The 12677-nt window shown below is 37.2% G+C and overlaps 1 protein-coding gene across 2 annotated transcripts; it reads left to right on the top strand.

Annotated features, from left to right (window-relative positions):
- Positions 1–1025: 1025 nt before the first annotated feature.
- Positions 1026–7234, top strand: LOC306850791 (uncharacterized protein). 2 transcript variants are annotated; one of them, XM_079386655.1, is made up of 10 exons: positions 1026–1266; positions 1398–1493; positions 3208–3366; positions 3473–3611; positions 3703–3791; positions 4053–4116; positions 4603–4691; positions 4949–5061; positions 5230–5386; positions 5873–7232. In XM_079386655.1, the coding sequence occupies exons 2-10, from the start codon at positions 1442–1444 to the stop codon at positions 6028–6030; spliced, it is 1020 nt and encodes a 339-aa protein (XP_079242781.1). In that variant the 5' UTR covers positions 1026–1266; positions 1398–1441; the 3' UTR covers positions 6031–7232. The 2 variants fall into 2 exon arrangements, with proteins under 2 accessions (XP_079242781.1, XP_079242780.1); XM_079386654.1 differs by having other exon boundaries at positions 1137–1493; positions 5873–7234.
- Positions 7235–12677: the final 5443 nt, after the last annotated feature.

Raw genomic sequence — 12677 nt, 5'->3', positions numbered from 1 at the left:
GCTACTCGGTGAGTTTTGCTTTTCCAGCGTCCAAAATTAGGCCAGTTTGTCAGCGGTAGACCCTTTGCACTGAACATCATCGCTTTGAAGTTGTTTACTACATTATATCAAGCCATAAATAAACAGAGAAGGAAAACTGGGCAATATATTATACTGTTGAGTTAAATTGTTACATTTTGTGTTCTAATATAATAGCAAATGTTATTTATTTTATTATGCCAGAGTCTAGCTAAAGATAAAATGCACCAAATGCATGTTGGATATCATAAATATCTCCTTTAGCCATGCATATTTTCAGCTTTTATATTGTTATGGTCTGGTTTTGAATCACCGTCTCTGTTATTGTTTACCATAAAGGGCTGTTTTACACTCTGTACACTATGTGTGTACATCTCTTATACAGTATTTAAACCCATCAGTGTTACTCTGTATAAATTGGGTTCACGTGTTTGTGAAATCTTGTGTGTTACTCAGGGCATGCTCAAGTCAGTGTTTTACACTAAACACCATAATAAACAGTGAAGAGGAAATAAATGTTGAAAATAGACCATTTTTCTTTTTTTTTCTCATTTGAGTGCAGAATATTCAAGTAGGTACTAGACTTTCCCCCAGCCATTGGACAGAGAGGACAGATTGGACAGAGAGAGGAAGCAGAAGTATCCAGCTTTGATACTTTCCCAGTCACTTGTGTAAAGCATAACAAATGACCCTGTGGACGAAATGACAGAAATACCCCTATTTCTCCACTTCTTCAAATAACCCCTAACGTCTGCTTATTTTGAAAATGATTGTTTTTACACATTTTTGATTATGAATAATAGTTAATAACTTCACAGTAACACACTGTAGTGTCACCAAAATCAGCTCACACATCACTGCTCTCCTGCTGGTTATACTACAACACTCATATTGAAAATAATTGCTTATACACATTTTTTTATGAATTTTTATTATGAAAAATAGTTCATAGTTAATGTGTAAAAACAATAATTTTCAAAATAAGTCTTGAAGTACAGCCAGCAGGAGAGCAGTGATGTGTGAGCTGATTTTGGTGACACTACAGTGTGTTACTGTGAAGTTATTGAGTATTTTATTAGTTACATTTTTCGCGTTTCGCACTTTGCAGACGGTCCCTTAGGACTTCAGACGCCAGCGCATTGAGATCAGTGTATTTTATACAGAGCGGAGGAAAGCACGACACACTTCTGCATCGGGCTCAGTTTAGTTCATGCTTAAAGACTGTTTGTAGATGATACAACTAGTAAGGTAATAATGAATCGTTTCAGTCTTTGTTTAGGAATGTGAGTAATCACGTGATTAGTGTCATATGACATTGATGAGAGCAGAAGTCTTCAACAGTTCCCATTAATGCACTAATACTGTCGGGATGAATGCAGATGGATAGACAGATGTGGCGACTCTTGAAGTAAACATCTGGATCATGATTGAGCGTTTGGGGGTTTTGTCTGTTCTCGCCACCGCTTGTGTTTTAGGTGAGTTTCTGAAGCATAATGTCAAACTCTTATCATTGACCTAATATTTAAAAATGTATAGAAGTGTCATGGTCGTCAAGAAAAATATGTAAAGTTTTCACTTTTTGAACGGCAGCAACATTTCGCTTTGTGAATGAATCATGTTCATTACATTTTGTGTTTTGGTATGTCTTTTTAATTATTTATTTATTCTACAAAAGCTATTAAATTGTCTATCTAGGCAATATTTATTTTTAACCTAATGTTTAATATTTTTATAAAAGAAAAAAAATATATATATACATATAATTGTGTTTTTAAAAATCAGTTTCCACAATGTATGCATGTATTTGTTTGTTTGTTGTTTTCCAAAATAGAGACACATTTAGTATTTTACCTACAACATTCTTCCTGATTGCTAAGACTGGCCTAAACCTGCAAAACTTAGCTCAAAATCAATAGAGACTTTGGTTATTGGCACGCCATACAGTGACAGCAGTGTTCTGGAGCGTGACATTTTTATGTTTTTATGACCTCTGATTCATTCTTTTGTGGATGTTGATGTTATTCAAAGCTCAAATGTTCTTAAAAGTTTATTAACAAGTCAGTAACAGTACTATTTCCCTCAGGGTAAGTCGTAAAAGCTTGGAAGGGAACAAACAGAAACATGGTTTCTAGGTCCCTCACTTGTTCTTAGTATTTCTGGAGTGAAATCGAGTCATATGACCGTCTCCTCAGAATAATTGTGTCGCTCTGGGTGACCGGCCTCATGGCTAATGTGATTACATTCACAATAAGCACTTGTTTGCCTTTCTGCTGATGGTTAACCACCATGCTGTGCCATTTACAGACAATAAACACACAAACACAGTCGAAGGAATGGGAGTTTGATTCCTGTGATGCTATTACAACAGACCTTTAAACAAAACTTGCCAAAAAGTTTAGCAGTTGGCCTATTTAAGCAAAATAGAGGAATTTTGTCATATTTACAACTTTTAAAAACCTCCTTTGTGCTTTATAAGACGTTTTACAGTTCACTTAAGACTAAATTAGGGTCTAGTTCAGTTTAGATGACCATCAACACAACAGTTTTTGAAAAGGTTGTATATGCTCAATAAGGCTGCATTTATTTGATAAAAAATACAGTATATTGTGAAGTAGTTTCATTACAATTTAAAATAAAATTCTATCTTTATAAATGCTAAAATGTAATTTATTTTGGTGATGGCAAAAGCGGTATTTTCAGCATGTTCAGTGTCATGTGATCCTTCAGAAATCATTTTAATATGCTGATTTGGTGCTTAAGAAATATTTTTATTGTTATCAATGATGAAAATGTTTGTGCTGCTTATTAGTTTTGTGGAAACTGAGAGGAAAGAGGGAATAATATTTAAATAATAAAAACTATTTTGGTTTCATTCCTCACAAAATGACATACAGGTTTGCATGACTTTTATTTGGCTTTGTCGTCCTTTATTGGAGCTTTACAGTCACTGTCTGTATTCATTAGAAGCATGAACATTGCAAAATATATATATATATATTTATTTGAATTTTTTTTGCTTTACATAAGAAATAAAACAAAAATAATTAGGATTTTTGAATCACATGTGGATGATTACACAATGACAGACTGTTTTTGGATGATCTAAGCCTTTAAAAGCATAATTATGCCTTTAAGATGATTGTGTCATATGATCAATTTTAACCTAGTTTGTCATCTATCCTTGTGTAGGAGTGGTGTTGAGTCAGACAACACTCAGTCCTGCTGTGACGATCAGCACAGTCAGTGCAAACATGAGCACTGCCGCTTCCAGCACTACAGGGCCCAGCTGCTCCGGCCTGAACACCTCCACCTGCACGGCCTGCGCTCCTGGCTCTTACTATGATAACGGTGAGTGCTTTTTTGTGTGTTAGGAACGTGAATTTGGTTCATTTTGATTTAATGTTGTCTTAAAAGTTGAAGTTAATACATGCAGTCTATGTTTCTGTGTTCTCAGAAACTCTGTTGTGTTCCTGCTGTCCCGAGGCAGGCCTGTGTGTGTTACCTGGAGCCTGTCTTCTGTGCGTCCAGGGTTTCTATCAGCCTCTAGCAGGACAGAAGGGCTGTCTGCCCTGTTCATCTGGGTTTTACAGCAAGTGAGAGGAGAACGTATTACGCTGTTGTTTATTTAAAGCATAAGCAATCTTTCTATGCCAACCATGCTTTAATCATTAATTTTTTCATTAGTTCCACTGGAAGCCCTGTCTGCCAGCCGTGCCATACTGGGTCCTACAGCAATAACACAGGCTCTGCTTCCTGTACAGCCTGTGCACCAGGTAACAAGTAATATGTCATTCATTTTTTTCCTTTATGTAAATAAATACACATATTGAGGGTGAAATATGCAACTACATATTAAAATATATTGAGTGGTAATTAGATTTTTTTTATTATATATATGTGTGTATTATTATATAACACTGGAATCATTAAAATTATTCTTTATTAAATAAAATTATACTTATCTATGCATGAGTGTAAAATATAATCTGGAATTAAGCATTTCTAATATATATTTTTTCTCCTTATTGCTTCAGGTTTCTACACATCATTGCAAAATTCAACATCATGTAACCCATGTCCGCAAGGCACGTACTGCAAGTAAGTTCCTTTTCTGAACATTGCACCATAAAAATACACCTCAGGCTTTGAGTTATATGCACTATTTTTATTTGTATACACTTATGACATTTTTTAATAAAAAGATAAACATTGGATATGTTTAAAGACATTTAGTCCTTGTGTGTGTGTGTATATCTATATACAGGGTGTGTGTATGTGTATATATATATATATATATATATATATATATATATATATATATATATATATATATATATATATATATATATATATAAGATTTTCTTTTGATGTGTTTTTACAAAGGTTCAATTATATGGCTATTGTTAAACCATCTCTTTTCATAGACTTGATGAAATTCTCTCTGTTGACTTGTTAAATTTCAATGCTGTGCTTTGTATTCCTAATATGTTAGTCGTCACATCGGTGTTATTGCAGTACCACAAGACTGTCAGAATTTGTTGTAAACAAGTTTTCTTTGTTGCTTCCTTTCTGCCCTTTTGATAGTTCCTCCAGCTGTACTCAGTGCCGGGTCTGTCCTGCAGGCTCAGAGGCTCTACAGACCGCTTCCAAAGAATGTACGCCTTGTCGCCCAGGTATCTTCAGAGATTTATATCACAAAAACTACATTTCATTAGCTTGCATTTTCATATAATCTGAGTAAGCAATGTGGCTAAAAGGAGACAGATAAATCCACGTTACTCAGAAATATGATAGACATGATTAAATTGATTGTATCAGTGTGATACTTGTTTAATTCAGTACATGAATAAAGGTCTTTGTTGAAAAAGAAAATCTGAATTTCCACAGTACACTTATGAAACTCAAAAGATGTCAATATTTTTTTTGACAGGAATGCACAAGCCTTCCCAACAAACCATGTGTCAGATTTGCAGCAGTGGCTTTTATCAGATCCACTGGGGCCAAGAGAACTGTGATCTGTGTCCTGAAAACCACTACTGCCCTGTGAGTGATTACTTCCTCTAAACACACACACACACACTCTCACAGTCTTTACTGTTACGACTGGACTTTACTGTTTCCTCTTGCTAGAAATGCAAATCTTATACTGGAGTCTTTTTAATACTTCCTTGTTTATCTAAGAAAATAAATGTACCTCTGTCTGTATCCCAGAGTCCTGATGTAAATCCGATCCAGTGTCCCACCGATGCGTTCTGTCCTGAGGGCAGCACAGCCCCTGGTTACTGCATGGAGACCTTCTTCAGAAAGGCAGGGGAGACGTGTGAACTTGCTCCTGTTACCATTGCACTGCTTGTTATTGGAGGAGGAGGTATAAATGTTTACATCACACCATCTTTCAGCTGAACTGTTGCCAAACCAAAATGTGAAAAAAGTCAATTTCACAGATAAAAGTCTTTTTTTTTTATTTTTATTTAAACACATTAGCAACATTTCGGCAGAATTTCGCCAGCCACTGTGAAAGATCCATGTTGTATATTGACAATAGTGTAGCGATGCATAAAGCACAGTTCACACAGAAATCTCTTTCAAACCAAGCAGATTTTTGTTGGTCAATGAGTCCATGATAAACTTTAAACTTTTGGGAAATCTTTTGCTCTCATCATGCAAAATTCCGGATCGAGAGTTCCTTACTGGATTTTGCCCTCAAAAATTTGCTGAACAGTGATAAACGTACTCAGTCATACAAACTAAAATGATTATTTAACTTAAATTGGTCAGTATTCAATTTTAAGATTGATTTAAGGTGGGGCTTAGCAAAAGATCATTTGTCACTCTCTTAAATTCTTCTCCACAGTGGGTCTTCTCTTCATTATCGTTTTGGTTCTGCGGAGGAGAAGAGATAATGACAGCGAGCTTTCCCTTGCCCGGACGCCCCTGCTGCGAAAAGACCGCCCACCTGGTCACTTCTATGGAATCCCTTGTGATGCAGAGCCTGTTTATGCAGGCTGGTGACATTACCAAGTACACTGACCTGTTTTCAGCTGCACACATTTTGTCTGAAAGGTTCTATTTAGGACTTAGAACTGTTCTAAGCTTTATATTGGTAAGATAATATTAAATATTTAATGAATGAAGAGGCACTTTTCTGCATTCCATTTTTAAAACCTGTTTACTACTGCCCGTGTTGTGGAGTTACATCTCTTTTGATTCTGACTGCTTTTACATTTACATTTAGACATTTGGCAGACGCTTTTATCCAAAGCAACTTACAATTGGGGAATACAAAAAGCGATTAATCTTGAAGAGGCAATTAGACAGAGGAAGTGCTCGTAACACCAAGTCTCAGTCATTGTTCAAATAAGTACAAGCTAGTAAGGGAGGGAGCGAAAGATAGAGGGAAAGAGTAAGTTTTTTTAGGTTTAGGATGAAGTCAAGGACTGATGAAAGAGATGTTTTCAGATGTTTCTTGAAGATTGACAGGGATCCAGCGTTCCGGATAGGGGTGGGAAGATTATTCCACCAGCCAGGAATGGTGAACGAGAATGTTCTGGAGAGTGATTTTGAGCCTCTCTGTGATGGTACCACAAGGCCTCGCTCACTAGCAGATCTCAGACTTCTGGAGGGGATGAAGGTTCGTAATAGTGAGTGGAAGTAGGAGGGTGCTGAGCCTGTGGTAGTTCTGTATGCAAGCATTAGTGTCTTGAACTTGATGCGAGCTGCCACTGGTAGCCAGTGCAAGGAGATGAAGAGAGGTGTAACATGCGCTCTTTTGGGCTCGTTGAAGATCAGTCGTGCCGCTGCATTCTGAATCATTTGATTGTGTTTGCTGGCAGACCAGCCAGAAGAGCATTGCAGTAGTCCAGCCTAGAAACGACAAGGGCCTGGACATCTTTTGGAGACGGGAAAGAATGAGAAACCATTCAGTATTTTGGGGGGTGTTTTCTTTTGTATAAATTTTGAACCGGATATTATGTTAAACCATGGCACTGAAAGAATTGTGGATTAAGTTGCTGGATTATGCTTATTTTGTTCAAAGATGTTTACTTTTTTTGGTACCACTGTTTGTCTACCTAGGGTCCAATAAGGTATATTGTATTATATAAATTTGTAGTATTTCTTGTATTTATCATGTGATGTCACATTACTTTTAAAACAAAATATTTTGGACGTTTTCCAAGGTTGTAAACTGGAATAAACATCTTTTCACAACTTTGATATAAAAGTGTGGTGTCTTCTTTATGCAAGTTTGATGTGTTTCGTTTCTGAAACTTCCCTTCAGAAATTCTCAAATCCCAACATGTACTTTCATTATGTGAACTGTCATGACATATCCTGTTACTAATAATAGAGAAAATATCAGACACTTTTATTAAAACAGGAACATCATAAGGCACCATAGGTGTATATATAGGTAAACAAAATATACCTATTTAAAATGTGTTTTAATTATACAATCTACCATTGCCAGCAGTTTGTCCAGGACATGTTTAAGTATCCCTCTAACCATCATAACAACTCTCTGTATTCTAGGACGGTTAATCCAGACCTTTTCCACTGGAGGTCGTTCTGTTTATTCTTGCAAACGAAGGCCCCAGGGCTCCTGAAATCATCCAGTTTCTGGACTGGCAGGTGGAGCCTGATCACTATGTTTTGGTATCCTGAGTTGGTTTGTTCAATGGCAAATTGTGATCAATGAAGACAATAATGTGCTCACCATAGGACGACCATCATATATTAAGTTTGTCTGATCATTAATAGAATAATATTAATTTGTATTACAATACGAAGTGAAATAAGAAGTGCATATGAATGATCAAAACTTAGGGATGAGCTAAATGCCTGCAGAATGCCAAATGCCTTTTATGTGGGACGTCTCAACTTCCAAATTTGCACAATTCTACTGTGATACATTTTTATTCTGTTATTTCACGCAATTTGGGTTAATACAGTATTTGTTAATAATTATATGGGATCAGCTCTGCACAGTTAAAAAACGAGGGCGTTTTATTCCTAATAAGAATATGCACTGCACTGTGCTTACATACAGGTAAATACAAAGCTTAAATAATGATTATATTAAAATGTCTTGTACCTAAAAGTTAAATAAAAACTGTACTGTACTTAAATGTAAAAAAAAACTTTATTCAAATAAAGATTAAATTAAAATGTGTACCCCCAGTTTCACAGACAAGGCTTAAACCTAGTCCCAGACTAAAATGTAAATCTGAGCTGTTTCAGCTGAAAGAAACTTGCACTGACGGATCTTAAAACATGCCAGTGCCTTTGTTTTGTCTTAAGATGCACACCAGTAATGCTTTTTTCTAAGGCATGTTTATAAAAATTGCTTAAATGTCCTAATTAATCTATGGCCTAATCCTGGTTTAGGCTAAACCCTGTCTATGAAACTGGGCCATTCTGTTTTAACATTATATTTAATTTAGTGATTCCTCTCTAGCAAACTTTGAGAACCACTGACTTCAACTAATGATAAAATGCATTAAATGTTATGTAAAATGTTAGTAGGCTAATAATAGGTTTAATAATTATTTCATGCTGTAACTGTAGGGTTAATACAATACGTTCCCTATGAACTGCATATGTGAACATTATGTAGACCTATTGTCTAAATCAAATTTATGCTTTATAAGAGTAATCATAGCATAGTTTTCATCCATAGTCTGTCCGTTTAAACGTCTGTGTTTAGCTTCAAATGGCATCTTTGAGGACAGTATTCTATAAAAATTATTAGCATTCCGATTCTGACATTCAAAATCACAAAAAATATATATATTTTTCTCTTATTCCATGGATTTTACCCGTTTCCCTTCACTTGTAACTGTGATGTCTACTTCAAATTGTCCCACCATAGGCCACACTCACTTGCGTTTACTAGCTTTACGCCTGCGTAATAGTACATTTGGCTTTCAAACTTCGGAAGGATCGGGAAGGGATGGATGGTTTACTTTTAATTGCCTAGGCCATGTTTGTTTGGAGGCATTTGACTGCAGATTGTTTTGTAAACCAGGTACAACATAATGGAGAGTTCACACAAAGAAACATTGGTTGAAAGATGAAGCATCCAACTGTATTGAATCTGACAGCAGCTGCATGCAAACTGTAAATAAACTATTTCATAATGCTTTGTCTGTAAATGACCTTTTTGTATGGATAATGTTTTTTTAAACACTTATTCATGGGGTGTTGGTACAGCTGATCTATAATAGAGCTCATATTTACATTTGTATAGTGGATGATACTGTCGGATGACCTTAGACAATCATAAGAGTGGCCTTTCAAACCTGATCATTTCGGACAGAGGGTCAGAATGAGGGTTGAAAATAATAATGAGGGTTTGTTACTTGTTACTAATTAAGACCGTTTATTGCCACCTACTGGCTGTTTTAGTTTCTTTTTTAGGGTATAATTTCATTAAAAAATCATGTTTACATATTATAAAAAAACTATATTAATAAACTAATAAAAGGGATAGTTCACCCAAAAATTAAAAAAGAAAAAATTCAAATTTTTGTAATATCGATTTCGCGCTTTTCTCATGTAATACAATAATGGCTTTTCATTATCTTTTGTGGGTAATTTCTCAGTCAAATTTGATGTGCGATTTAATTAATTAATTGCCACACTGTGTAATTAATTAGATTAAAAAATAAAAATAAATGATTGATAGCTCTAGTAGAAATACTCCAAACTCGATAGTCTTCGGTGACGTAATAATAAGATCACGGCCTTGGATGGTGATGTTGAGTGGTGTCCCTCCACACCATATCTATGGGAAGGATCAGGGCATCCGGTGGTGTGATGCTCTCACTCACCCTTGCTCAGCTGAGTCACTCTTACCATAGCGAATACCTGCTTTATATCTCTCACTGACAGTGAAGATCAATAGTGACGCTTCGCTCGGTGGAGGACGGTTGGGGTCCAATTCAGCTTCTAGCGGGAGACTGACACGTGTTTGGGAGGTGTTGTACTGAACTTGGTGGAGCTACGAGGAACCAAACACTTCCTGTGCCGTGATGCATGAGAAACAACAACAACAACAACAATATTGTGATCACCTGATACAGCTGGATACGGAAGAAGACAAATATTAAATATTAATATTAAACATCATCAAGCATCGCAGCAGAAGGCACAGCAGGTGAATAAATCAGGTAAAAAATAAAAATAAATAAAAACACGACAGGAGATCGCTGGAGACTTGAAGGTCAATATTGGAAATTGCTGGAGACACAGACGTGAGTATAGGAGATCACTGGAGACTAGAAGGAGAGTATAGGAGATCACAGGAGACTAGAAGAAGAGTATAGGAGATCACAGGAGACTAGAAGGAGAGTATAGGAGATCACAGGAGACTAGAAGGAGAGTATAGGAGATCACAGGAGACTAGAAGGAGAGTATAGGAGATCACAGGAGACTAGAAGATCACAGGAGACTAGAAGAAGAGTATAGGAGATCACAGGAGACTAGAAGGAGAGTATAGGAGATCACAGGAGACTAGAAGAAGAGTATAGGAGATCACAGGAGACTAGAAGGAGAGTATAGGAGATCACAGGAGACTAGAAGGAGAGTATAGGAGATCACAGGAGACTAGAAGGAGAGTATAGGAGATCACAGGAGACTAGAAGGAGAGTATAGGAGATCACAGGAGACTAGAAGAAGAGTATAGGAGATCACAGGAGACTAGAAGGAGAGTATAGGAGATCACAGGAGACTAGAAGGAGAGTATAGGAGATCACAGGAGACTAGAAGGAGAGTATAGGAGATCACAGGAGACTAGAAGGAGAGTATAGGAGATCACAGGAGACTAGAAGGAGAGTATAGGAGATCACAGGAGACTAGAAGGAGAGTATAGGAGATCACAGGAGACTAGAAGGAGAGTATAGGAGATCACAGGAGACTAGAAGGAGAGTATAGGAGATCACAGGATACTAGAAGAAGAGTATAGGAGATCACAGGAGACTAGAAGAAGAGTATAGGAGATCACAGGAGACTAGAAGGAGAGTATAGGAGATCACAGGAGACTAGAAGGAGAGTATAGAAGATCACAGGAGACTAGAAGAAGAGTATAGGAGATCACAGGAGACTAGAAGGAGAGTATAGGAGATCGTTGGAGACTTAAAGCGGAGTATAGGAGTTTACTGGAGACTAGAAGGTGAATATTGGAAATGGCTGGAGACACAGACGTGAGTATAGGAGATCACTGGAGACTTGGAATGGAACAGGTAAGACTTTGATGAAGGTAAACTCGCTTGAGGATCCTTTACAGGCACAAGGAGCAGACAATGGGTGCTTCTCAAATGGAAGGACACTTCCTTATAAGGCTGTATATCTAAGCTGCCACATCATCAAGCTCCATCAAAGGATTTCTCAATGTCAAGGATCCTTAGTAGGCAGTCTAATTTACAAATGGAAGCCTGTGTGGGGCAAGACTTTGCATTGGAATAAATGTTAAAATTCACACCATTTCAAAAACCCGTTCACAGCCCGTTCACACCAAGAACGATAACTATAAAGATAACGATAATGGCGTCCACACCAGGGAATGATATCATCTGTTTATTCCAAGCGCATGTGCATCTGCAACTTTATATTCTCCAGATCATTACAGCAGGATGTATTCTGATTGGCTGACAGTGTTTGTATCGTTCATCAGCTGAAAAAAATCGTTCTGCAAGTGATTTCAACGATATCGTTTCTCTGTGCCTTTATCGTTATAGTTGTGCGTTACGTGTTTGCCCTTCTAGTTTCCTGTTTGCCCTTATATGTTTTGTTGCGGTTCTCATTAGTTAATTTGTCTAATCATCATTTAGTTCATCTGTGTTTATTAATCATCTTGTTTACTCCTTTGTTTCCTGTTCTTCATAAGCATTCAGTTTCGTTGTAGTTTTTGTCCTGTCTTGAAAGTAACATTAAGTAATTGTAACCTTTGTTTACAATTACTCCCGTTCCACCACATCCCAAAGGTGCTCTATTGGATTGAGATCTGGTGACTGTGGAGGCCATTTGAGTAAAGTGAACTCATTGTCATGTTCAAGAAACCAGTCTGAGATGATTTGAGCCTTATGACATGGTGCATTATCCTGCTGGAAACAGCCATCAGAAGATGGGTACACTGTAATCATAAAGGGATGAACATGGTCAGCAACAATACTCAGGTAGGCTGTGGCGTTTAAACGATGCTCAATTAGTACTAAGGGGCCCAAACTGTGCCAAGAAAATATCTCATACACCATTACACCACCAGCCTGAACCGTTGAGACAAGGCAGGATGTATCCAAGCTTTCATGTTCTTTACGCCAAATTCTGACCCTACCATCTGAATGTCGCAACAGAAATCGAGACTCATCAGACCAGGCAACGTTTTTCCAATCTTCTATTATATTTTGGTGAGCCTGTGCGAATTGTAGCCTCAGTTTCCTGTTCTTAGCTGACAGGAGCGGCACCCAGGGTGGCCTTCTGCTGCTGTAGCCCATCTGCTGCAGGGTTCGACGTGTTGTGCGCAGTGTTACATTAGGTTTAGAAGTGTGCAATTTCGGTTTTCAAGCAAGGTTTTCTTAAAAACTCCCCCCATCTGCCCCAGTGGTGCTGTTTTGGGCTGATTGAGCTGTTCAAACAAACACAGCAATGTTTTATTGTCTTTC

This window comes from Barbus barbus (genome assembly GCF_936440315.1).
Source record: "Barbus barbus genome assembly, chromosome: 30".
In the NCBI taxonomy this organism is placed as follows: Eukaryota; Metazoa; Chordata; class Actinopteri; order Cypriniformes; family Cyprinidae; genus Barbus; species Barbus barbus.
The sequence above is the reverse complement of the archived record's forward strand: the minus strand, read 5'-3'. Positions and strand labels throughout refer to the sequence as shown.

Excerpts from the sequence above, each read along its gene's own strand:
- LOC306850791 (XM_079386654.1), top strand. The coding sequence starts at position 1,442 with ATGATTGAGCGTTTGGGGGTTTTGTCTGTTCTCGCCACCGCTTGTGTT. Across the intron at positions 4,117-4,602 it reads CCGCAAGGCACGTACTGCAA|TTCCTCCAGCTGTACTCAGT; the intron begins GTAAGTTCCTTT and ends CCCTTTTGATAG. Across the intron at positions 5,387-5,872 it reads GCTTGTTATTGGAGGAGGAG|TGGGTCTTCTCTTCATTATC; the intron begins GTATAAATGTTT and ends TCTTCTCCACAG.